This window comes from Mesoplodon bidens (assembly GCF_964165515.1).
Source record: "Mesoplodon bidens genome assembly, chromosome: 17".
Taxonomy (NCBI): domain Eukaryota; kingdom Metazoa; phylum Chordata; class Mammalia; order Artiodactyla; family Ziphiidae; genus Mesoplodon; species Mesoplodon bidens.
In genome coordinates, this window is record NC_138174.1 from 20,794,802 (window position 1) to 20,821,827 (window position 27,026).

General features: G+C 36.9%; 1 protein-coding gene across 5 annotated transcripts in view; it reads left to right on the top strand.

Annotated features, from left to right (window-relative positions):
- ZC3H13 (zinc finger CCCH-type containing 13) overlaps positions 1-26,794 on the top strand; it is a 137,194-nt gene extending 110,400 nt beyond the window's left edge. For 3 of the 5 annotated variants that reach the window (XM_081214735.1, XM_081214734.1, XM_081214733.1), the window contains 10 exons: positions 5,460-5,651; positions 9,668-9,751; positions 10,104-10,647; positions 14,991-15,094; positions 15,441-16,622; positions 17,289-17,807; positions 20,310-20,462; positions 22,158-22,358; positions 24,251-24,414; positions 25,820-26,794. In XM_081214735.1, the coding sequence (XP_081070861.1) occupies positions 5,460-5,651; positions 9,668-9,751; positions 10,104-10,647; positions 14,991-15,094; positions 15,441-16,622; positions 17,289-17,807; positions 20,310-20,462; positions 22,158-22,358; positions 24,251-24,414; positions 25,820-25,990 (3,314 nt within the window). In that variant the 3' untranslated portion in view covers positions 25,991-26,794. The remainder of the gene's footprint in view (positions 1-5,459; positions 5,652-9,667; positions 9,752-10,103; positions 10,648-14,990; positions 15,095-15,440; positions 16,623-17,288; positions 17,808-20,309; positions 20,463-22,157; positions 22,359-24,250; positions 24,415-25,819) is intronic. The other 2 variants (XM_081214736.1, XM_081214737.1) reach the window with 2 other exon arrangements.
- The last annotated feature ends 232 nt before the right edge of the window (positions 26,795-27,026 follow it).

The following is a 27,026-nucleotide window of genomic DNA, read 5'->3' on the forward strand; positions in this document are numbered from 1 at the left end:
TGCATCTTGAGCCATTTTTCTCATCTTCCTCTAAAAAGCATTTGCCATCACCATTGTCATCAATAACTACCTACCTATGTGTTTTTGACTGTCTCCGAACTGCCTTAACTGAATTAGCTTTGACCTCTCTCTTCCTCCACCCACTTCGCTCCCCTTCCCCAAAACACTGCTGCAGAATTCTGACCACTCTTACTCTTGCCATAGGCCTGTTGGTTTATCCTGGTCAGTATTACAGTTTCACATTAAGATGAAGGCCCCTCACCTTCTCCTTCATAGTTGTCTTGGCTTTTCTTGGCCCTTTGCTTTTTCATATACATTTAAAAAATGAGTTGTCTTTTTTTTTAACTTCATGAAAAACTGTTGGATTTTTATTTCACGTACATTAAATTTATTGATTTGTAACTTTTTCTGTTAAGGTCTTGTACATGTTTTGTTCCTGTGTACCCTCTATTTTTGTTGCCATTGTAAATGGTACTTAAAAAAAATTCTCTCTTTTTAATAATGCATTCACATGGTTCAGAATTTCAAAACTGCAAAAGGATGTATAGTGAAAGCCTCCCTTCTATCCCTGACCTGGTTCCTTCTTTCGCCAATTTTGTGTGTATCCATCTGAAGAATATTCTACATAAGTAGATGTATATGTCTATTCATTTTCTCCTCTGGTTTTACAAATATAATTAAATTTTTTTTATTAAAAAAAACCACACAACTATATACTCTATACTCTGCTGTTTTCACTTAAAAAATATCTGGGGGACTTCCCCGGTGGCGCAGTGGTTAAGAATCCGCCTGCCAATGCAGAGGACACAGGTTTGAGCCCTGGTCCAGGAAGATCCCACATGCCATGGAGCAACTAAGCCTGTGCGCCACAACTACTGAGCCTGCGTTCTGGAACCCGCGAGCCACAGCTACTGAGCCTGTGTGCCACAACTACTGAAGCCCACACACCTAGAGCCCGTGCTCTGCAACAAGAGAAGCCATCGCAATGAGAAGCCCACACACCACAACGAAGTGTAGCCCCTGCTCGCCACAACTAGAGAAAGCCTGTGCACAGCAACAGAGACCTAACGCAGCCAAAAATAAATAAATAAATAAATAAATAAATTCATTTTTAAAAAAAAATCTTGGAGATGGTTCCATATCAGTCAACTTGTTAAATAGCCACCTCCTTTTGAAAGGGTGCATACTGTATGTTGTAGGATATACCATAAAGTTAATAAATCCTATGTATTTAGGTGTTCTAATCTTTTCTTTGTTTTTGAATACTGCTTAAGTGAATAACTGTGTACAGGTGCACCAAATAATATATTTTAAAACATTTTTTCTGACGCTTATTGCTGGTATACGGAAATGGTAATTAATATTTTTATACTAATCTTACATTGTGATGTTGCTGTATTTTCTTAGTAGATCTAATTAGATTGTCTTAAACATGTATGTATGGGAACAGATTTGGCTCTTCCTTTCTGAGAATTATTTATTTAATGTCAAGTAACCTGCTGAGCAACTGTTTCAATGAACTGTTTACTACAAGTGATATAATGGGCTTCTTTGCTTTGTTTCAGATTTTAAAGGATTATTGCTGGCATTTCACCATTAAGTATAGTGTTTGTAAATTTTTAGCAGATGCTTTTTATTGTGTTAAGGATGTCTCCTAATTTTCCAAACTTAGCTGACAGCTTCTATCATGACTGTTTTTCTGTATCTTGAGATCATATAGTCAGTCTCTTTTACCTTGTTACTTATGTTAATGTATTTTTTTTAAATTTAGAACTATTCTTGCATTTCTAAGATAAATACACATTTCACTTAAGAAAGTTCTAAAATAGGTGTGTTAAAATTTAATTTTGAATTAAGCATCTTTGTTTTTAATTGAGATTGGCATATAATCAGTGGTATGATGGTAAATATTTAACAACTTACTCTTCAGGAAAAAAGCCCTGGCTTGTAGCTAATGCCAATTTCCGTGGTATAAATTACTCCTGCCATAGCAGATGTTGAGCTACTAACGTCACTCAGTGTGGACATGGGAAGAGGTGCACACAGTTGGCTCTTTGGAGCCAGTTAGTTAGCCGGTTCCACCATACCACTGCATAGCTTTTGTTTTTTATATTGTCTTTGTTTGGTTTGGAGATCAGAGTTATAGTAGCCGTATAAAATGTGTTGGAAAGTGTTGCTTCTTTTTTCTCTTCTTTGGAACAATTTATGTATAAATGATTAGTTATCTTTTTTTTATATATATAAATTTATTTATTTTTATTTTTGGCTGCGTTGCGTCTTCGTTGCTGCGTGTGGGCTTTTCTCTAGTTGCCGCGAGCAGGGGCTACTCTGTTGCGGTGCGCAGGCTTCTCATTGTGGTGGCTTCTCTTGTTGTGGAGCACGGGCTTTAGGCATGCAGGCTTCAGTAGTGTGGTTCGCGGGCTTTAGATCGCAGGCTCAGTAGTTACGGCGCACGGGCTTAGTTGCTCCGCGGCATGTGAGATCTTCCCATACCAGGGCTCGAACCTGTGTCCTATGCCTTGGCAGGTGGATTCTCAACCACTGTGCCACCAGGGAAATCCTAGTTATCTGTTTCTTGACAGTTTGATAATATTTATCTGTTCTAAACACTTTCTGAATTTTAGTATGATTTCTTCTTTGACTCATGAGTTGTATAGAAATAGGATTTTAAATTTCCAGTCATGCTTTTAAAAATAAATCTCCTACCCCAATTTTAATTGTCATTGGAGAAGATTGAAGTCAGTTTTTTGGCGTTTGTCTTTGTTGAGACTTATTTTGTGGCTCATCAGTCAGTTTTCACGTATTCTGCATATGCTTTTAATGGTTGCACAGTATAAAAGGTGTATCTCTAAGATCAAGTTTGTTAACCATGCTTTCAAATCTACATTTAATTTTTGTTCTAGTCTGCTTTTTTCTGTCATTACAGAGATGTGAGTTAAATCTTCCACTGTCATTTTGAATTTGTTGATTTTGTGTAATTTGATCAATTTTTGCTTTGAATATTTTCAGGCTTTGCTAGTAGGTACACATAAGGCAAAATATTCCTTTTATCATTACAGAATGATCCTCTTTACCCCAAATGGTGTTTTTTTTTTTTGTCTAAAAATATTATACGGGCTTCTCTGGTGGCGCAGTGGTTGAGAGTCCGCCTGCCGATGCAGGGGATACGGGTTCGTGCCCCGGTCTGGGAAGATCCCACATGCCGCGGAGCGGCTGGGCCCGTGAGCCATGGCCGCTGAGCCTGCGCAGACGGAGCCTGTGCTCCGCAACGGGAGAGGCCACAACAGTGAGAGGCCCACGTACAGCAAAAAAAAAAAAGAAAGAAAAAAAAATATTATCCCACTCACAGATTTCTTTTGGTTAGTATTTGTATGATACAGCTTATTCTGTCCTTTCAACCTTTCTATCTAAATAGCATATAGTTAGACATGTTAGACATATGTTGAATCTTCTCACTGTATCTTCCTTGATTCTTAACTTTCAGATTTTCCATCTCTGTATCTTTCTTTCGTTTTGTGAGTTGTATCCTCAGACGTAACTTTTTTTTACTAATTTTCTCTTAGCAGCATCTGTTCTGACATTTAACCTTTCCATTCCTCGATGTTATATGTAGACCATTTGTAGTCTTTTAAAAAAATGTTTTAAATTTCTTCTTTCTGGTCTTTAATTATTAAAATATTCTTTACAGATATTTTGATTATTAAAATACCCCCGTTAAAATATTTAGAATTATGCTATAATTCTTTCAGTGCTCAAAGCCTATTATATGTAAGGTGTGTGTGTAGCTCTATACAGTTTTTTAAACCACTTTATTGAGGTGTGTTGACATACAGAAAGCTGTACATGGTTAATATGTACAACTTGCTGAGCTGGGAGACACGTAGACAACCCTTGAAACCACCGCCACAGTCTGTGCCATTAACATGTAAACGTTTCTTCTCACGCTCTTTATTACTTGTCTGTGTGTGTGTGTGTGTGGTGAGAATGCTATTAACATATAGTCTACCCTCTTACCAAATTTTTGAGTTTCCAGTATAGTATTATTAACTCTAGACACTGTGCTGTACAGTAGATCTCTAGGACTTACTCATCTTGTACAACTGAAACTTTGTACCCTTTGACTAATACCTCCCTGTTCCCCCTCCCTGGAGCCCCTTGGCAACACCATTCTACTCTTTGCTTCTATGAGTTTGACTGTGTGAGATTCCACATATAAGTGATATGATGTAGCATTTGTCCTTCTGTGTCTGACTTATCTCACTCAGCATAATATCCTCCAGGTTCCTCAGTGTTGTTGCAACTGGCAGGATTTCCTTCTTTATAAAGGCTGAATCCATTGTATGTATATACCACTTTTTTTTTTACCACATTTTTTTCCCATTCATCTGTCATTGGGCATTTAGGTTGCTTCCATGTCTTGGCTATTGTAAATAATGCTGCAGTGAACATGAGAGTAAAGATATGTCTTTCAGATCCTGTTTTCAGTTCCTCTAGCTCTATACCCAGAATTGGAATTGCTGGATCATATAGTAGTTCTGTAATTTTTTGAGGAACCTCCATACTATTTTCCACAGTGTCTGTGTAGCCTTGTATTACCATGGCCACAATCAAGATACTCAGCTGTATCATCACAAGACTCCCTGTGTTACCTCTTTATAGCCACACTCAAATCCCCTCCCCTATCCTTGACCCCTGGCAACCACTAATATGTCCATCATTTTATAATTGTTATTTCACAAATGTTACATAAATGGAATCCTGCTGTCTGTATGCTGTTGAGATTGGCTTTTTCACTCAGCACAATTTCCTTGAGGTTCATCCAAATTGTTGTGTGTATCAACAGTTTGCTCCTTGTTGTAATATTCCATCGTCTGGATGTACCACAGTTTGTTTAGCCTTCACCCATTGAAAGACATTTGGGTACTTTCCAGTTTGGGGCTGTGAACATTCTAAAATGTTACTACTGTGAACATTCATTTCCCAATTCTTTAATGAAAAATTTCAGGTACCACCTACTGTCAGCAAAATACCTTGGTTCTGTATTGGAATGTTTTCACTATAAACTGTAGTCAATGCAATATATCCATATCCTTAATTATTTTTATGATATTTCTGTGATATAGGTATGAATTAATAGTTTTTATTTTTTGTTTTGTTGTTTTTTGGCTTAATTGAAATGAGTCTCTTTGTTTTGTGATTCCATTATATGTCCTTTTTTATAGATAGGGAAAACTGGTACTTAGCTTACCCAAGTCAGTCATTAGACACCTTGGGTGTTCTGATCCAACATTTAGTATCCTTTTTGACAATGAATACTACACTTTGAAATACAAAAAAAACACACCAAAACCAAAAAAACCCCACATATATTTATATGTTTTGGGGAGGAAAGATTGTGACTGACAACTTGTTGAATAAAGTGTACTTGTTAAATATTTGTTTGAATATCCTTTGTTTAGGAAGTCGAGGCACAAGAAGTTCTCAAATTGATAGTCACAGTAGTACTAGCAACTATCATGACAGCTGGGAAACTCGAAGTAGCTATCCTGAAAGAGACAGATATCCTGAAAGAGACAACAGAGATCAAGCAAGAGATTCTTCCTTTGAGAGAAGACATGGAGAGAGAGACCGTCGTGACAACAGAGAGAGAGGTTTGTTAAATGAAATATTATTAAATAGTGACCAACATCAATTGGGAGAATTGGGGTTTTTTTCAACCATTATCAGTTTACTTTTTAACATAAAATATCTTTTAAGACTTTTGCTTGTTGACACATTTTAAATTATTATACTTATTCATATAATCTTCCTTTTTTACTTAGTTTAGGAGAAATTATGTAAATAGCTAGCTACCAGTACCTACTTGGTAACAGAGCAGGTACTGAATTAGTAGGTACTTGCATACTGCAAGAGTTAAGGTGCCTTGCTGTATGTCTCTTACCTTAACCAAACAGCTCACAACGTTTTAAAGAATATAGATGCATGGGTGACATTTCAGGTATTTCTGATCCAGGAGGTAAAGTTTCTCACCTGAGTATCCTGGCCACTCACTCACTAGCTGTGATACACAGTCTTGTAAGGACTGCCAGGGAGAAACAAGAAAAAACTGATGAAGATAGGGCTGAGGGTTGTTTGGAGAAATGTTTTATTCGTGTTCCTTCCTGAGAATATGTAATACTTGGTTTAGCTAATTTTAAATTCTTGTATATTTTAAGCTAAAAGTGTTCTGTTACTCTACTAGATGATCTCTTAAATCAGTTTTTTTTAAAAATTTATTTATTTATTTATTTATTTTTGGCTGCGTTGGGTCTTCGTTGCTGCGCGCGGGCTTTCTCTAGTTGTGGCGAGCCGGGACTACTCTTTGTTGCAGTGCGGGGGCTTCTCATTGTGGTGGCTTCTCTTGCTGCGGAGCACGGGCTCTAGACACATGGGCTTCAGTAGTTGTGGCATGTGGGCTCAGTAGTTGCGGCTCGCGGGCTCCAGAGCGCAGGCTCAGTAGTTGTGATGCACGGGCTTAGTTGTTCCGTGGCATGTGGGATCTTCCCAGACCAAGGATTGAACCCATGTCCCTTGCATTGGCAGGCAAATTCTTAACCACTGTGCCACCAGGGAAGTCCCTTAAATCAGTTTTGAAGCAACATACTAGAAGGCATTTAAGAAGGGTTATAAGTACTTTCTTTAACAAGCTTTTATTCTGTACAGATTAGGGCCTTTAAACATTTATGACCTTATGAAGGTCTTACTAACCTTGCCTGGTTACTAAAGTAAGGTTTGCTGTAATGCTGAGATTAATATAGTACAAGACTTGATGGAGTAGGGAATTGAGTATTGATGCTTCACAGCGGGCTGAATTAAATCAAATATTCTTTATAATATTAAGTCAGAGAATGTATATTTTAAATCCTTTTATCTTTCAATATCCATGAGTTTATGTATAAGAGAATCTGTGTTTCATATTTTAGGAGATTTGGGCTAAGAGAAGGGTAGTGATTTTTCCAGTGTTAGAGAAGTAAGTTCTAAAGCTAAAAGTCAAACTCAGGTCTTCTGACTATGAGTCTTATTCCCTTTTTATTTTATTTTACTGTAACTACTTCAATAAATATCAGTTGTATGATTGAAAGAGAAATATATTTTTGATAATGATATATTCTACAAATGTTTATTGAGTACTCATGCACTTTGCTAGGTTTTTGGAGTACAACACTTGTGCTTGTAGAACTCTATAAAGGGGACGATATCCCCCCTGAAAAAAGAAAAGTGATTGTTGGGTGCTGTCAAGGAAACATACAAGGGATCCAGATAGAAATAAAGGATGAGAGGGACCTACTTTATTCAGATAGTGTGCTTATGAAAAATTTGCGATGACATTTATGCAGAGGCATAAATGCAAGGGAAGAAGCTAGCATTGCAGGTATTGGAGGGTAAAAACATTCCATGCAGAGGAAAGAACGTGTGCCGATTCCCTGAGATAGGAAATAGCTCAGTATGTCCTAGAGTTTGAAATAAGATTATTGTGACTAGAGTGTGGTGAGCAAAGGGAGATAGATAAAGGTTGAAGGTAGAGATGTGTTCAGGACCTTGTTCTGTGCTCAGGAATTTAAATCTTCCCGTTAGTTCTTCACAGCCTAATTAGGGTACAAATAGACAGTTAAATATGATAAATACTACTACTAACTATATAAAGTTCTGTGAGAAGACAAAGATGCAGACAGAATACTGAGGCAATCTATAAAAGCTTCCTAAAGAAGAGACATCTGAATTAGGGCCTGAAAGGTAAATAGGAGTTGGCTAGAAGGAACCATGGAAGAAACACTGCAGGGAGAGGGTGCAGCATGTGCAGACACACAGGACTAAAAGAAACATATGCTTTGGAGTAGTAAAGAGTTATGAGGTTGGAGTAGACGTGTGCTGTAATCGGTAGGGAAGGAAAGCAGCTAGGAAGGAGGATGCGTGAGAGACTACAGACCACGTTGTAAATGGCCTAATAAGTCAGGCTAAAAATTTTGGATTTATTTGCCTTTTTCATTGCCTACGAGATAAGTGCTTTTAAGCAGTTTTTTTGTTTGTTTGTTTAGCAGCTGGAAAAAAATACAGAGTTTTCCTCAAAAAAAAAAAGGAAAAAGGTATTAAGGAGGCTGGCAAAAGACTGAAGGCAAGGATACCAACCAGTTAGACCATTGATAACATGGGCATCTAAGAAGAGCTGATCAGAGTCTAAGTTAACAATATTAATTGTAGGGCTTGAGAGAGGAAATAGAATAAAGAAATATTTTGAGAGTGAAATTGATGGTACTTGAATATGATGGTACTTGGAAAACTCAGAGGTTTCCAGCTTTCATGAATGGGTATACCATTCATTAAAATAAGGAAATACATGAAGAGAAGCACGCTTTTGAAGAACACATTTTTGAGGAAAGATAGGGAAGATAGCTGAGATGTGTTAAAGTGGTGTTCCTTTCCATTTTCTCTGAAGTAAGTAACCTTGTCATTGTGGTTGGGAAAGTAGAGTTTTTATTTGTCAAAAAAAGCTTGCCTGAGTAAAGGAGTCTGTTCCCTGACATTGCTATAATCAGGAATTTCAAGTATGAATTGCTATAGGTTGCAGTATTGAATTTGTTTCAGGTTGTTTTGTAATCATTGTGACATTAGTATGATCCCCAAACCAAGAATTCAGACAGTCTAAGACATGAGTGTACAGCCTTCCAGGAATCTAGAGTGCAGTACAATAGAACCATTTTAAATTTAAACTGGTTTCAGCAAAAGTAAAAAAGAATTTAAGAAAATTGACTTCTAGTCCTGATGTCCCAAGTATCTACCATCTCTGTGACTTTGTCAACTTCTGACCATAAATTCTAAGAAGAAAAGGGGTAAAGGGACTGGACAAGGTTTAGCTTTGTTTTGTTTTAGCTTTAAAATTCTGTGAATTTTCATATCTTGATCTAATAAATATGGATAATTCTTATCTTTTTCATCTGTGATAAGAAAGGAAATTCAAATTATTAGATTGAACCCTTCACTAAAAATATCCTAAAATTATTCTGCTTAATAAGTTGATGTCAGAGATTTCACTTACAAACCTGTTGGCCATATTCTAGTATGCCTTTTATGACTAACTAGTAAACAATACTGTGTAGTGTGAAAATAGAGACATCGCAATAGCCTAGGTCATAGTACAGTGACCTATTTTCAAAAATGGCTATCTCTGTGGAAAAGTTCATGCCATTTTCTTAGACATCTTTTGATCCCAGACTAACTTTTTGCTCAACTGGGCATACTGGGCAGCATGCATTCAGTTTGTGTTTATATGATTCATGTATTAAAATATATATATATATAAATGTGATGGGGTTATCATTTAACATTTTAAGAAAACAGTTCTTCATCTGAGTAATCAGTTATATGATTAAATACAATTTTTAGTCGATCAGTAGTTATTAATTATATATCACTAATATGAAACACTTTTTACATTTGATTATTTCAAGATTGCTAAGCATCAGTACCCTTAATATTCTAGTTTATGATAAATTGATGTTGCAGCAACAAATATTGACAGATGTTTTGTTCTACTATATTTTCCTCACATAATAGCTGCACTTTGATGTGTATATATTTCGGCCTGAAATTAGAGGTGTGACTTACGAGGGAAATTTTTTTTTTCCTTCAGCTCCTATCTTCTTCACCTCCTGCTGCCCCTATCCTTTGCCACCAGTGTTCTCAGGTCCTGCTGGGGGGACAGAGAAGATCAGAGGTGAAGGGTAGAGATGGCAGAAAGTGGGGTTGGAGCAGTGGGCTGGAGGTAGGGTAGGGAGCATGCAGAGAAGGATCAAAGGTGGATCAGTGGGAGGCGGGAGGGGGGTTGATGGGGAGCAAAAAACATGGTAGTTAGAGGGCAAATAAAAATTACCTTTAAGAAAAAGAAATGTTTTTAAACATCTAGTGGTGATTATTTGGATGATTAAATTAAAAGTAAATACAGTACCTGATTTATGTTTGTTGCCAGTGTGACCCTATACACAGATAAAATGTAAGATTTGCCATACTGTCTTACCAATAGGTTATCTGTGAAATTAATCACTGACGAAACTTGGTTTTCATTGTAGATCAAAGACCAAGCTCACCAATTCGACATCAGGGAAGGAATGACGAGATTGAGCGTGATGAAAGAAGAGAGGAACGAAGAGTAGACAGAACGGATGATAGAAGAGACGAAAGGACTAGGGAAAGAGAGCGGGAAAGAGAGCGGGAGCGGGAGAGAGAGAGGGAACGGGAGAGGGATCGGGAGAGAGAGAAAGAAAGAGAACTAGAGAGAGAGCGCGCTAGGGAACGGGAGAGGGAGAGAGAGAGAGAGAAAGAGAGAGACCGGGAAAGAGAGAGAGATCGGGACCACGATCGAGAGAGGGAAAGAGAGAGGGAGCGCGACAGGGAAAAGGAGCGGGAGCGGGAGAGAGAAGAAAGGGAGCGGGAGAGAGAGCGGGAGAGGGAGAGAGAGCGAGAGCGAGAAAGAGCAAGAGAAAGGGAGAAAGAGCGAGAACGCCAGAGGGAGTGGGAAGACAAAGACAAAGGACGAGAGGACCGCAGAGAAAAGCGGGAAGATATCCGAGAAGACAGGAATCCAAGAGATGGACACGAGGAGAGAAAATCAAAGTAAGTGATTGTGAGCCAGTTTTTTACATGTTAGTGAGGAATTCAGAAAGTTCCATTTAATGCTTCTCGGGGGCCCCTAATATCCTCTTAATTCTTTTTCCTCTCTCCATTTTCCTGTATTTTAGTTTTATTATGTGTATTTGGTGTTCAACATCTTTTGAATTGTCTAGGAAAAAACAGTTTTCTCATTCTACTATTTCTGTATCCAAGATATATAGTTAATAATTCTTATTTACTGTTTGATTACAGCCATTTTTTAAAAAATTAATTAAGTTATTTATTTTTGGCTGACTTGGGTCTTTGTTGCTGTGCACGGGCTTCTCATTGCAGTGGCTTCTCTTGTTGCGGCTTACGGGCTCTAGGTGCGTGGGCTTCAGTAGTTGTGGCGCACGGGCTTAGTTGCTCCACGGCATGTGGGATCTTCCCAGACCAGGGCTCGAACCCGTGTCCCCTGCATTGGCAGGCAGATTCTTAACCACTGTGCCACCAGAGAAGCCCAGTTACAGCCATTTTTGATGGTACATTGGTTTATTTGACTGCTACAGACTTGTTTTTAACTGGAATCCAACCTAAAAGTAGTAGAATCAGTGGGTTTATGTCCCATCATATCCACTTTATAACTAGTTAATGGAGTTGGCTTGTCACCAAGACATAATGCTTGTGCTATTCCTGATAATCCTTTATGAGTTTTGTGTACGTATAAGTCTAGAGTCACTACCCCCAGGCTGCAGAAGCATTCACAGTGTCTTAGAACTGAGGAAATTCTGGAACCACTGCATGGCTAGAAGAAGATGAGAAATAGAGAGGTATCCTCTCTTGGGTTGTGGAGTTATAGTGGATTATTGGAATAAAAAGATGTGTTCTTATTATCTTATATATCTGAGGGCATCTTCTCTCTTCTCCTTTCTTTTCTCTCTCTCTTTTTTTCCTTTTTTAAAAAAAATATCAATAAGAATTTATTTGCTCTGGTATCTGGGAAGTCCAGGGTTAGTTTTTATTTGTTTTGATATGACTATATCCAGATTCTCAAACAAAGCATAGAGTGGTGTATCTCCACTGTTCTTTTTCTGTATTAGTTTTAGACTCAGAAGGCTTTTACCCAAATGATGGCTAGGATGACCCCAGGGTTATACCTATCAGCTCAGTAGCCCTCTCTGTGCTGGGGCTCTCATCAGTAGAGGAGTTAGATAAGAGAGCTAAGCCAATCACTATAGCCATGAGGAATCTGGACTCCGATTGGTCAATTTTGAGGTTTTATAGACATAAAACCAAACATAGCAAAATTAAGTGCTTTTTTTTTTTTAAATACCAACTAGAATAGAGGGTATATTTAAGTTTGTTAAGACAAACTGGAAATAATTTATGTATATTCCATTTCTTTGCCTCTGCCTCTACCTCATTTGCCTCATGGTGAATACACTCTCTGCTTTAGGCTTTTTTCATCATTGCTATTATGGATTTTGGTTATAAACAAACAACGTAGCACAGAAATGGAGGCTTCTTCCATTAGGTCTTGCCTTCCCTTCAGTCTGTAGCCAAGGTTTTCTGCAGTTCACTCTCTCGCTTCCCTCTCCCCACATTAAAAAAAAAAAAATCTCATTAACATAAAATTGATAGTACCTTTAACACATGCAGGCACACAGTACATATTATTTCTCTTCTCTCCTCTGACCTCTTTAACTCTCTATCTTCTAAGATTAAAATTCTGAAATCTTTGTTATTTATTTATTATTTAATCCTATGCTTTGATTATATTTTACTGCTTCTCATCTCAGCTTACAGTAGCCAAAATTTCTTCTAGTTTTTCATGGCTAGACATTCCAAGCATTGACAAGGGCCCCAGAAATTTAGGAGTCAACAGCTCTATAAAATAACTAGTTATATGATGTTAACATCTTGATGTTTCATCAATTATATTGTCATCTCAGTAGTTGAATTTATCCAGCACTTTTGTTTTTAACCATGGTTATGAGGAAGGTTTGTTGAATTGCCGTAGTATTTATTTTACTCTAATTTTGTTTCTGTAGATACTTCCTTGAAATTAAATTTCGGTTTTTTGCATGTTTTATATTTTCTTATGTTATCAATTATCTCTTGCTGTGTATCAAACCACATGAGAAGTTAGAAGTTTAAAGCAACCACCATTTATTTGGTCATGATTCTGTGGGTTAGCACTTTTGTTTCGGCTCAGCAGAGTGGCTCTTCTCCTGGTCTCACTTGGGATCACTCATGTTTCTCCAGTCAGTCTGGCAGTTCAGCTGGGTCTGAATGACCCAAAATGGCCTCACTCACATGTCTGGCAACTGGTGCTGGCTGTTGCTTAGGCATCTTATTTTCTCTTCCATATGACCTCTCATTCTCCAGTAGTCTAAACTCTGCTTTTGCATATGATAGTAGAAACATACCAAGAAGGCAAAAGCAGAATCTGCAAGGCCTCTTGAGGCCTAAATGTCCAAACTTAAACTGTCATTTTCACCGCATCTTCCTGTCATAGTAAGTCACTGGGCCAGCCCAGATTCAAAGAATGGGGACAGAGGCTGCCTAATGATGGCAGGAGCTTTTGATAAGGAATTGCATAAGCTTGGGCGTGTGAGTTGTCATACTACATCTGGGGTCTCCTTTTCCACCTGGTTGCTCATCTCTATGAATGAGCTGCCAAGGAGATAATGTGCTCATGTGCTGCAGTGTTTCTCAACTTTTGGCCATAGTATTTACAAACATTGTTAGCTTAAAAAAAAAAAAAGTCAAAATTTAACAAAAATATAGGAAAACACTAGAATAACTTAAGTATCCAGAGATATAAATCACTAGTCGTTTAAAGTTTAACTGAAGAACAAGAAATATAGTGAACATATGAATTATTTTATTAATTTGTCACCAAGCAGATGATTTGGTTCTAAGAGATGAGAAGAAACCGATTTTTACAGTGTACCCACAACATGACTGGCACTGGGTTTATGACATAACTAACTTATTCCTCATTGCAGTTTTATGAGATGGACCCCCATTTTTTTGCCTATTTTCAGATGAGAAAGCTAAGAATGACTTCAAGGAATTTACCTAAGGTTGCATAATAAGTAACATGACTAGAAGTTGAACTCAAGTCTTTTTTGACTCCAAAGCCAATACTAGATTTTCTCATTTGGCTTCCCAACATAAGGTATTTCTATACCATAAAAAGGTAAAACTAATGAATAAGTTTCAGTAGAGGGTACATTGATTCCTCTGCTATATGTTACCACTTTGTAGTAGTTAAATCTGGTGAATTTCAGTGAGTGATTCTACATCTACATGAAAAAAAGAAGAGGTGGTGCCATGTATTTTAAGTCCACAATTGTAAGCCTTAACAAATGAAGAATTTTATTAAAGATGCTGAATACCCTTTGCATGATATAGATAGTTCTGAGAGTATTGGTTGTTTTTTTTTTTTTTTTGGTTTTAATTGTGTTCTCTTTATTTTTTCCAGTGTTACCTTTATTTATTTATTTTTAATTTTTATTAGAGTATAGTTGATTTACAATGTTGTGTTAGTTTCAGGTGTACAGCAAAGTGAGTCAGTTATACATATACATATATCCACTCTTTTTTTTTTAAGATTCTTTTCCCATATAGGTCATTGCAGAGTACTGAGTAGAGTTCCCTGTGCTATACAGCAGACTCTTATTAGTTGTCTATTTTATTTATAGTAGTGTGTATATCTCAATCCCAATCTCCCAATTTATCCCTCCCCACCCTTATCCCCTGGTAACCATAAGTTAGTTTTCTACAAACTCCCGTTTTGTGAATAAGTTCATTTGAGTGTTATCTTTACTTAGATTGCTAATTGTGATGGACATTTAAAGTTCTGGATGAAGCAGGAATACAGTATTTTTTGAGACCTAAAATTCATAATTTATTGATTACTGGATATTCATTCATTTATATAGTAGAAAATTACCATAGAATTTCCATCACTACCATTTTCTCATTCTAATTTTTTTGTTTCTTTCTTGCCATACTCCATCACTCTTTTTTTTTTTAACATCTTCATTGGAGTATAATTGCTTTACAATGTTGTGTTAGTTTCTGCTGTATAACAAAGTGAATCAGCTATATGTGTACATATATCCCCATATCCCCTCCCTCTTGCGCCTCCCTCCCACCCTCCCTATCCCACCCCTCTAGGTGGTCACAAAGCAGGGAGCTGATCTCCCTGTGCTATGCAGCTGCTTCCCACTAGCTTCTGATAGTATTATAATCCTACAATTATACATTCTAGTTACAGCAAAAAATAATAGTAAAAATGCAGTAAAGAAATCATTTTCATCCCCTGGAATTTTATAAATTACATTTGTCCAATTTAGGAAGCGCTATAGAAATGAAGGGAGTCCTAGCCCTCGTCAGTCACCTAAGCGCCGGCGAGAACATTCTCCTGACAGTGACACCTACAACAGTGGAGATGATAAAAGTAAGCAGGATCTGTTTTCCACGTTTCTATAGTCATATTCATTTGTAACCACGAGACCATTCTTTCACATCAATAGGAAATGATGAATTAAGATTTAAAATGTTTTCTTGCTCTACTGCCTCTGAATATCTCCCATTGTGACTAAAGTATGTGTTAGAAATAGTCATTCTACCATAGTGGCATTGTCATTTCCTACTAGTTGTAGTAAAGCCATATTTTTATTTTTACTGAAGTTGTTATTTTTAAACTTTTAAAATGAAAAGGGAGAGATTGGTTTATTATTTATAGGTAGCATGCAATATTGTTAACATGGTGAAAGTGTGATTACTTTTATCCTTCTGTATAGATGAAAAACACAGACTCTTGAGCCAGGTTGTTCGACCTCAAGAATCTCGTTCTCTTAGTCCATCCCACCTTACAGAAGACAGGCAGGGTAGGTGGAAAGAGGAAGATCGTAAACCAGAAAGAAAAGAAAGTTCAAGGCGCTATGAAGAGCAGGAGTTCAAAGAGAAAGTTTCTTCTGTAGATAAGCAGCGAGAACAGACAGAAATCATGGAGAGCTCAAGAACTCGTTCACAAGACATGATAGGACACCACCCATCTGAAGATCGAGACACATCTGATCGAGCTCATGATGAAAACAAGAAAAAAGCAAAAATTCAGAAGAAACCTATTAAGAAAAAGAAAGAAGATGATGTTGGAATGGACAGGGGTAACACAGAGACAACGTCTGAAGATGGTCAAGTGTTTTCACCAAAAAAAGGACAGAAGAAGAAAAGCGTTGAAAAAAAGCGTAAAAGGTCCAGAGGTGATTCTGACATTTCTGATGAAGAAGCAGTCCAGCAGAGTAAGAAGAAGAGAGGCCCACGGACTCCCCCTATCACAACCAAGGAGGAATTGGTTGAAATGCCCAGTGATAAGGATGGCACTTTGGAGGATCCTCAGAAGAAAGAAGATACAGCGTTCAGTGACTGGTCTGATGAGGACGTGCCTGACCGTGCCGAGGTGACAGAACCAGAGCACGCCGCCACAGCTGCTACTCCCAGGAGGACTCCTTCCCCGTCTTCTCTTCCTCCTCCTCCTCCTCCTCTTGCCACGACGACAACTCCTGCTGCCACCACCTTCAACACATTGGCCACCACCATTTCCACCTCTTTCACCCCAGGCAACACCACCAACACTTTTACCAATGAAGACTCACATAGAAAATGCCACAGAACACGAGTGGAAAAGGTAGAGGCACCTCATGTTACTATAGAAGATGCACCACATCGCAAGCCGGTGGATCAAAAGAGGAGTAGCAGCATTGGCAGCAATCGGAGTATTCGTAGTCATACATCTGGCCGTCTCCGCTCCCCATCCAATGATTCTGCACATCGAAGTGGGGATGACCAAAGTGGTCGAAAGAGAGTACTGCATAGTGGCTCAAGAGACAGAGAAAAAACAAAAAGTCTAGAAATCACAGGAGAGAGAAAATCTAGGATTGATCAGCTAAAGCGTGGAGAGCCCAGTCGAAGTACTTCTTCAGGTAATAAAAATGAATTATAATCTAACCACTGTTTCCTATGTTAGTATATTTGTATATTTTGTACAGTTTTATGCTTTGTTCAAATCATAATTTTAAAGTAAATGCTAAATTGGTTACTTTACATGCTGCCTTAAATTTCAAGGAACCTAAAAGCTTAACCATCCCACCAAAATGTTACCTGTTAATCACATTACTAGCAGCATTATAGTAGAGGCACATTCAATGAAGTCAGTTTAATATCAGGATTTTAGTAGTGTATCTTGGTGGAAGCACTTATGTATTCAAGTCCTCTGTTGATGCCTAAAATTTTAACCTTCTGGCTCTTCTTCCTGCAACCAGTACTTTCTCTTTTGACCACAGAAAATAAGGTAGGGGGATAGGAAGAGGTCAGATAATGAAATGATCATTTCTGTTACTGCTTAAACACTTTATGTATTTATTTCTTTGAAGATATTTTGTAGTTACAGTGGAAATAAGGAAACAAGCTTTTTACATATTTTAATTAACACTTTGAGAGATGGAATTTTTCATTAAGATGGGTCCTTTGGATAATTTAAAATAAATACAGAAAAAGATAAATTGTCAGTTTTAAAGGGCCTTAAAATGAAGCCTTTTATTTCCATTTTATCACGTGTTAACTCTTTGTATATGGTGTATTTATTTTAGATCGCCAGGATTCAAGAAGCCATAGTTCAAGAAGAAGTTCTCCGGAGTCAGATCGACAGGTCCATTCAAGATCAGGGTCGTTTGAGAGCAGAGATAGGCTTCAAGATCGTGATCGTTATGAGCATGAGAGAGAGCGGGAGAGAGAGAGGAGAGACGCACGGCAGAGAGAATGGGAGCGAGATGCCGATAAAGATTGGCCCCGGAACAGGGACCGAGATCGACTACGGGAACGGGAGAGAGAACGAGACAAAAGGAGAGACTTGGACAGGGAAAGGGAGAGGTTAATCTCTGATTCTATGGAAAGGGAAAGGGACAGGGACAGAGACAGAACTTTTGAGAGTCCTCAAATAGAGTCTGTAAAACGCAGTGAAGTAAAACTGGAGAGTGAACATGAAAGAGACCTAGAAGGCACTTCCCGGGACTCTTTAGCTTTGGATAAAGAAAGAATGGATAAAGATCTAGGATCTCTGCAGGGATTTGAAGACACAAATAAAGCTGAGAGAACAGAGAGTATGGAAGGTGAGTGTCACACCTTTTTGTCTGTTTCAATGCTCCATTCCTTTTCATATTTCATAGCAAACAAATATTTCCTTTTGAAAGGTCATCTGATATGCATATTGACTCCGTTGTTTTAGGGAAAATAGAGTTTATAAGGAAAAGCCTTATGATACTTAAAAAATGTGTTCCACTCATTAGTACTATCAAGGTAGACTTGGTTCAGGTAAGCCTAAATGAAATAAATGATTACAGTCGTCCCTCAGTCCCTCAGTATCTGCAGGAATGGGTTCCAGAGCCCTCCATAGATAGTAAAATCTGGGGATGCTCAGGTCCCGTATTAAAATGACTTCCCGCTCCTAGAATGAGGGACCCTGAGAAGGCCACATCTACCCTTTTGCCCACTCAGAGCCAACCTCAGCTATGGACATCCACTCTCCAATCCTTCACCCCTGATAATGCTGTACAAGCTGACTTACGCCTCTGCACGGGCTTCCTTCTCTAGCCTTCTCTGTACCTGCTCTTCCCATTGCCTGATAGGCCTTTTCTCTTTTATCTTCTCTTACTCAAACTGCAAGTCCCAGTTTATGCATTATTTCCTCTACAAAGCCTTCTCTGCTAAAGGTGCTTTACTCTTTCAAATCGCCATACCACCTTGTTTATACATCTTTAATAGCATCTCTGTGCCATATTATAATTATTTTTCCATAGTTTTCTCACCACTATACTGTACTCCTTTGTTAGGCACCATAGCTTTTCATTTCTTTATCATCAAGACTCTAGCAAGGATGCAATAAATGGCTGATGAATGAAAATATGTTCTGCTGTGCATACATGTTCTGCATCTTATTCTTTGGTGAATTATAGCCCAGGTCTTTGGTGAATTATAGCCCAGGTTGACAATAGTAATGGCCCCCCTGAAAATTCTCTTGGAAATTCTGCCTCCATGAACTGTCCAGTTCTGATGCTGGTGCTTACACCATTGTTCCGACATAACCTCTCTACTTCAAGCCCCCAAGAAACTTCTGGGATACTTAGTACATCAGCAGTAATATTTTATATTCTTTTTATTTGCTGTATTGTAGCACTAGTCCCAGAATAAAATTCACATTCTTTTAAAACTATAAACATCCTTACATCTTTAGGTTATTTGGTTAGATATATTCCAATACGCCAACTGTTACATATTTTTTCTACTTGACAAAAACATTTCTGCCTCAGTGGTCTTCACATTTTTATCTCAAATTTGAATTTAAATGGCATCAATTTGTGAGCCATAGTACTATTGGAGGTACAACCTTGGGGTATAATTGAATATAATTTTAACTAATCATTGTAATGTCTCTCTTGTGATTGGAGTTCGTGCCCTTCATCCCTAAAATATACCATTCATTGGTTGTGATCACAGATAACATAGCATAGAAATTTAGAGGTGAATTACCTATTGTGAAATGCAAAATTTTATCCAGTTAAAGTAGGACAATGAGTTTGATAAAGCTTGAAAAGTTAAAAATCCTATTACTTGCATTTATATTTAGATGTATATCTGTGTAATGAAGTTATTAAAATTGTTTACTTTAGAAGTGAATGGCGGGGGTATGAGGAGATTACTACAGAATTTAATAGAGTAGAAAATTATTAGAATGACTAGAAACATCTCATAGTTTATTATATTTTATTTGCTGTAAGTTTTATAAAGCATGCTGTTGCATTTTGAAAACTAGTGTTGTAAACTCAGTAAAGTGTATGGATAACACCTGATTAGAAATATTAAGTGTACTGTATAGTTTTATGATAATTCAAGTTCACAACTAAGTCACCAGGAGACAAAGCTTTAGCCTAGGTAGTTGAGAAAAGTTGGTAAATAAAGAAATGGAAGGTACGCTAGTGGTTAAAGTTTCAAATAAATTTTACTAATTAGTTTGCAAGTTCTTTAAAATTAATGAGTTTATTTTGATAAAGAAATTAATGCATCCTTTTGAAATTAGATTTCTCTGGACTTAAAGTTTTATTATAAAAACTTAACATAATATCAACATTAACATGTTAGTGGTAGATTTTATTTCTCATTTTAATTGTAATCTTATAACCTATTTTGATATTGCTGTCCATATTGTGTTCTTGCCTAAATTTAATTTTTAAGTTTTCTTTTGGAGGTATCAAGTATTTTGAATAATTAAGAAATACAGTTTTCAAATTAAAAAATGCTTTTTGGGACTTCCCTGGTGGCGCAGTGGTTGAGAGTCCGCCTGCCGATGCAAGGGACACGGGTTCGTGCCCCGGTCCGGGAAGATCCCACGTGCCGAGGAGCGGCTGGGCCCATGAGCCATGGCCGCTGAGCCTGCGCGTCCGGAGCCCGTGCTCCGCAATGGGAGAGGCCACAGCAGTGAGGGGCCTGCGTACCGCAAAGAAAAAAAAAATGCTTTTCCACTTTTCTTAGTGTGCACAGCCTCTCCTCTTTGGTTTCACTTAGATATCCCTTTCCCTTAACACTCTCTTTGGCATGAAATTAATTTTTCTGTTTAGCAGGAGATGACGAATCCAAGTTAGATGATGTGCATTCATTAGGATCTGGTGCTGGAGAAGGATATGAGCCAATTAGTGATGATGAACTAGATGAAATTCTGGCAGGTGATGCTGAAAAGAGGGAGGACCAACAGGATGAGGAGAAGATGCCAGGTAATCATTTGCAGAGGTGGTTGAATGTAAGAAATATTTAATTATGGTATTGTGATATTCTTTGTTCCCTTTCATGCTGTAAGAATTGATAAAATGCGGTTAGAATTTTCCCATTTGTTTTAATTAACATAGAAGGGCCAATAAAATGAAAATTATAGTTAATATGCTCTGCTCATTTTTAAGTAGACATTGCCTATAAATTGGAAAGGGCATTATTTAAAATAGCACAATTGTAAGATTTCCTGTCAAACAGTGATTGTCTAGCAGTGTTCTAGATGGTAGGTGTATGGTACAGAGCTTCACAACTGTGCTGCCAGAAACCAACTTTTGAAATGACCATTCAGAAATTTCGAAAGGTTGGGGTTATATTTGAACACTGTTTATATACTTCTCTCTCTCAATTTTCTAAATTCAGTAATTATTTCCATTTATAGTACTTTATTCGTTGCCAGAACTTACTCCAGTGACTGTACCATGAAGCAGCCACCTTCAGTGTTCTTGTTGAATCATCCCAATTAGTCTAGTTGTTACTAACAATTTTTTTTTATCATAGTGAGGGTCTTTGCTTTGTTGGGGTATACAGAATATTAAATTCTTATTTTGACTTAATTTGCTCTTGTATTTTACAGTTTTTTCTACTAATGTATAATGTATATATGAGTGTTATCTTTATTATTATCAGCTATTAGGTATTTCTGAATAGAACATTATTTTGTTAATTTCCTAAACTCTGACTTATCAGTGGATAGATTATTCTCAATTTTAATCATAGCCACTACCTGATTTTTAAATTTATTTCATAATGAATCATCTGTTTTTAAAAGGTAAACTGTGTCTGTGTATGCATGCACACATGCAGACTAAATACACTCCTGGATTTAACTAACCCTTGAAATGACTGGTACCAAGCTTCAGAATGTCAGACCTAATCTAGTGAAATGATGGAGTTCTTTCATTGAGGATCTCTCAGGCAATTTAAATGCATTATTTGTAGGAATGGGTTTGCTTAGGTGTTTGTTTGCTTGCCTTTTTTTTGGGGGGGGGGTTTGTGTTTTTTATTGAAGTATAATTGACATACATTAGTTTCAGGTACACAACCTAATGATTTGACATTTGTATACATTGCAACATGATCACCACATTAAGTCTAGTTACCATCTGTCACCATGCAAAGTTACCAAATTTTTTTTCTTGTGATGAGAACTTTTCGGATATACTTTCTAGCAACTTCTAATGTTGAAATACAATATTATTGACTATAGTTACCATGCTATACATTACATCCCCATGATTTTATAATTGCAAGTTTGTACCTCTTGATACCCTTCACACATTTGTCTAAACTTCACATTCCTTCCCCTCTGGAAGCCACCAATCTCTGTATCTATGAGTTTGGTTTTCTTTTTGTTTGATTATTTTCATTTTAGATTCCACATATAAATGAAATGGGGGGGGTGGAGGCACTCGCCTGTGACCTCTTCGCCTCTTTTCCTTTGGTGAGAAAGTTATTTGTAGAGGTCCTTAAGATTCTAAATATTAGTTTTTAATAGAAAATCTTTTGTTTTAAGAATATGCCTTTTTTGATTTATATTACTTGTTATTTAATGCTTTCTGTGGCTTGGAATCTATATTTCTCTATAGATAACGAGAATATTTCTTGGTGTAATAAAATTCTGTTCTTTAACTTTTTTCTAGATCCATTAGATGTGATAGATGTGGACTGGTCTGGTCTTATGCCAAAGCATCCAAAAGAACCCCGAGAGCCTGGGGCTGCACTCTTAAAATTCACACCTGGAGCCGTTATGCTAAGAATTGGGATCTCTAAAAAGTTGGCTGGTTCTGAACTCTTTACTAAAGTCAAAGAAACATGTCAGAGACTTTTAGAAAAACCCAAAGGTAATTCCGTCCCACTTCGACTATATAATGTTTAATATAAATATTAAGGTGCCTTTGAAAAGGATTCTGTTCTGTTCTCATGTAGCAGTTACAGTATAAGAACTTTTTTTTTTTTTTGAGGACTCACTTATTTTCAGTATTTAATCCTCACGGTCAAAGTCTGTTTTACTTTATTTTGAGAAAAATTTAAGCCTACAGAAAAGTTGTAAACATAGCACAATGATCTTACTGTATCAAAGTTACTTTTTAACAGGTAAGTTCTAATGTCAAAGTGCTCAGTGGTTTTACCCAGGGCTAAATGAAATAGAGCCTGGGGAAGTGAACTAGATATTGTTCATATCTAAGCAAATTGGTTATTGGTTAAATTGCTTTTGTCCAGGTTTTATGATTATAGTATGATTAAGTTCTTTGAAGCTAAACTTTCCCAGTTATCTTAGTTCCTTTGGTTTACTTGTACTTATATACGTGTTTAATCTGTCTCGAGTTATTAGGTGCTGGTCAGTTCAAAACCAGGAAGAGACTAAGTTTAGACATGTTATACATTCTAGGGAGGTTTGCAAGTGTGTTTTATAGTCTACTGTTGTGAAAGCAGAAAAGATTTAAATACAAAGTAATTTGTCTTAATGAGCAATTTTCAAGGAAGTGCATGGACTCAATGGAGATTTCTTTATTTGTATCTATAGTAGATTGGTGGTGAATGTTTGGTGCTTTTTTTTTTAATGGTGTGCATTATATGACTCTCATTGGTTGGCTCAAACATTGGTATGGCTGAATTACCTGAGGAACTGCCTTTTCCCCCCACTAAGGTATCCTAGTTCCAACTGGAGAGTCTGTAGGTCTGGTGGTAGAGCCCTGGCACTGTATTTTTAAAAACTCCTCAGATGATTCTGATAGACATCAAAGTTTGTGAACTATTTCTGAGTTTTTGTTTACATTTATTTTTGCTTTTGTTATAAACCTATTCACTAGGTGTATAACTTACCGACTAGGTATATTACATGAGACAGGTTTCTTGTTATCTAATCTCACTATTTATGCTCTGCAGTTCAGGAAATGAAATATGTAATGCAATTCCATTAATTCTCAAATGTTTGTTTTGTTTTTACCTAGGTGTTATTTACTATTTCCCTTTGTGGGCTCTAGCAATAACCTGTTTGATCATGTTGCTATAGAAACACTACCTGATACCATTCATACTCTTGGCCAACCCCTGGAACGTTAACTTTGAAGTTACTACTCTTTCTGTTATTTATTTAGATTAATGACTGACCCTATTCTGTAAATTTTGATTTCTTGTCTATTTTTAACTCACTCTCTATTTTTATTAAGTGTTTTCTCCCTACTTTGCATGTTATGACTTAAAACTAAGTGATTTTGATACATTGTCCCAGGTTTTTACAGTGACCAAATATTGGATAAAATTTGCAGATTATCTAGCAAACAGCTAATCCCTTTCCTAAGTTTTTTAGGGTTCACAGAATGTAGTCACATTACTACATTTGAATCTTGCCATAATAAAGTCCTGAATCTAGAACTTTTAGTAGTTGATGGTACGCAATATTTTGAATTTTACTTTACTCATTCTTAACTTGAACTTTTTTCCCGTAGTTAGTAATCCGTGTCTAAATTCTGTCTCCCAGTTCTGCTTTTCTTATATCTTAAAGTGGCTATCAGAGTATTTATTTTTGTTTGAGCCCAGCACCAAAACTACATGCTGGAGTTCTCTCACAGAGAACATATTGCCTTTAATATGAAATAGTTTTCACCACTGTTGGTAACTTTGATAAAGTATAGATAAACTTAGTATAGATAGACTTTGTAGAATATTCATCTAAGCAGTTGATAACATTTCTATTTTCAGAAGCCTTAATGTGTTTATTTTTTATTGAAAGACGCAGACAATCTTTTTGAACATGAATTGGGGGCTCTCAACATGGCTGCATTACTACGAAAAGAGGAAAGAGCAAGTCTTCTTAGTAATCTTGGACCATGCTGTAAAGCATTATGCTTCAGGCGGGATTCTGCAATCCGAAAGCAGCTTGTTAAAAATGAGAAGGTACTGTTGTTTCCTTAGAAAAATTGGAACATGTTTGTTGAGTAGTATGGATGACATATTCTTCATTTGATTGCTTTAAGGTGAAATTAGGGTCTCATTATCTGCTTTTATGAGTTTAGCTTCCCAGTCTTTTACACATGCAAAAGAAAGAATTTTATTAGAATTTGTAGTACTTTTTATTTTACTTTAATAGTTTTGAATAACATTTGTTTTGAATGACAAATTGTTATTGGTACTGGAAAAAATTTTAAATAGTCTATTCCTGTGAAATATTTTTCATTTGCGAAATTTCTTTAGATAATGAAATATACTAGAAACTTATTTAAATTGAAGGTCAAGGAAAAAAATTTTCCAGATACAGAGTGGTGAGGAGATTATATAGTGTTTATGAGACTATACCAAATTGAAGAGAGGAAATAAACACAAGTGATTATATGTAAACATTTACTTGAAGAATAAAGGAAATTGAAACTCAGCTTATTTTTTGTTTGGTTCAGGTAAGGAACCCCCAATTGAGAAAGACAACAGAGGAATTTTTTTGATTGCAGTCATGGTTACTTGAATATATACATGAGTGAAAGCTCACAGAACTATACATAAAAAGCCAGTTTTACTGTATCACAATGTTAAGATAGTTTTTATAATGCAAATGTGGTCAAGGCATCACTCTTCCTTTAAAGATCCTAGAAGAGAAATAGCAGAATGCTGGAGACATTCAAATCTTTATTTCAGTATACACATGGTTGGAGAACATTTAACAAAATTTTATGACAATAACATTCAAAACTGCTAATGTAGCTTTAAGTTCCAATAATAGAGATCTATATCTTAGAACAAAGGAGATAGTAGTTTCTCTAGTAGACTGCACTGATGAGCTAGCTGTCTTCTGGAGAATTTGTTCAGTTCTGGAGCCTACATCTTAATGGCATGTCAACAGACCAGTAAGGAGTATGGAATGTTCGGTGCTTCTCTTCAGAGAATTGATTGTCATGTGAAAGTAAGACTGAAATTAGTGTGTAGCTCCATAGAAGAGATTTTATTTCAAAATATAGAAGAAATAGTACCATTCAACAATAGAATGTGCAGTGTGTTTTTTGTTGTTTTGTTTTGTCATTGGAAATGATGAAGTAAAAACTACTTGATTACCTGTCAGGGATTGTTGAGAAGATTCCTACTTTAAGCAAGAAGTTAGACTAGGCGCCCTCTAGAGATGGCTTTCTTTTCTAAGATTCCTTGAGTCTGCAAACATTTCTTAATTTTGCTTTTAAATATCCAATACAGCTAATTTAATAGTCATCACAAACTAATTTTTCTTATAACTGATATTTTTTTAGCAGTTAACCTGTCTTTTCTACTGTCAACTAATAATTTACATGTTTAATTTGTTTTTGTTTTCTCCAAATAGGGCACCGTAAAACAAGCTTATACAAATGCTCCAATGGTAGACAATGAACTCTTACGACTGAGTCTTCGATTATTTAAGCGGAAGACTACTTGCCAGGCCTCCGGACCTGAAAAGACTGAAGATAATAAACTCTCACAGTCCAGTATCCAACAGGAACTGTGTGTGTCTTAAGACTGAAGTCCAGGCACATTTTCGGTACTATTTCCCTTCATCAGTGCATATTCTTTTTCAAAGTTCTTTGGTTTGACAAGTGTTATTAGTGACAAAGGCAGAAAAGACTTATCAGCCATGCTAAAAGAGTGACAAACTTTGATTTAAAGACACTAGTTTGGCTAACAAGATTTTACAAAAATTTTTACACAGTACTTGATTGATACTCATGTAAAATAATGTGAAACATCTAGATTTAGTAGTTTATTCTGTACCTTTTGTTAAAACTGAAGACTTTGGGGCTTCCCCGGTGGCGCAATGGTTGGGAGTCCTCCTGCCGATGCAGGGGATGTGGGTTCATGCCCCGGTCTGGGAGGATCCCACATGCCGCGGAGCTGCTGGGCCCGTGGGCCATGGCCGCTGGGCCTGCGCGTCCGGGGCCTGTGCTCTGTAGCAGGGGAGGCCGCAGCAGTGAGAGGCCCGCATGCTGCAGAAAAAAAACCAAAAAACTGAAGACTTTGAAAACGGTCATCCCTGCTCTTCCAGCCTACACAGATTTTTTTATGAAATGGAGCCACTGATTTATGTACTGGATCATCCTTACAGAAAGCAGGGCTGGGCCTGCATGCTGTGTGTAGGCAGGAGCAAGCCACAATCCTGTTTTCCTTTCTAAAATTGTAACAAAACTACTTAATGGCTCTTTGGTTTTTTTAATATATGTGCATTGTTACAATGTATATTGGATATATTTCGAGTCTGAATGGTTTTGTTTGTTATCAGAGACTGTGGACTATTTTTATTTTTAATAAACGTACCTTCCCTTTTCTTGTTGTAGATTTACTTGGCTCTTCATTAATCTTACTCCTGATGTTCTAAAACATTTGTCATCACCATTACATGTTTCATACTTCAGATATTTTACTGCTGAAGTTATTATTGGACAGCTGTGAATAATGCAATAATAGTTGAGGATGTACTTCAAATATAGCTCAGTAATACTTGAAACAAACCACGAGTTAACCAACCTATGTAATCTGAGCTTTAAAATCCTACCATC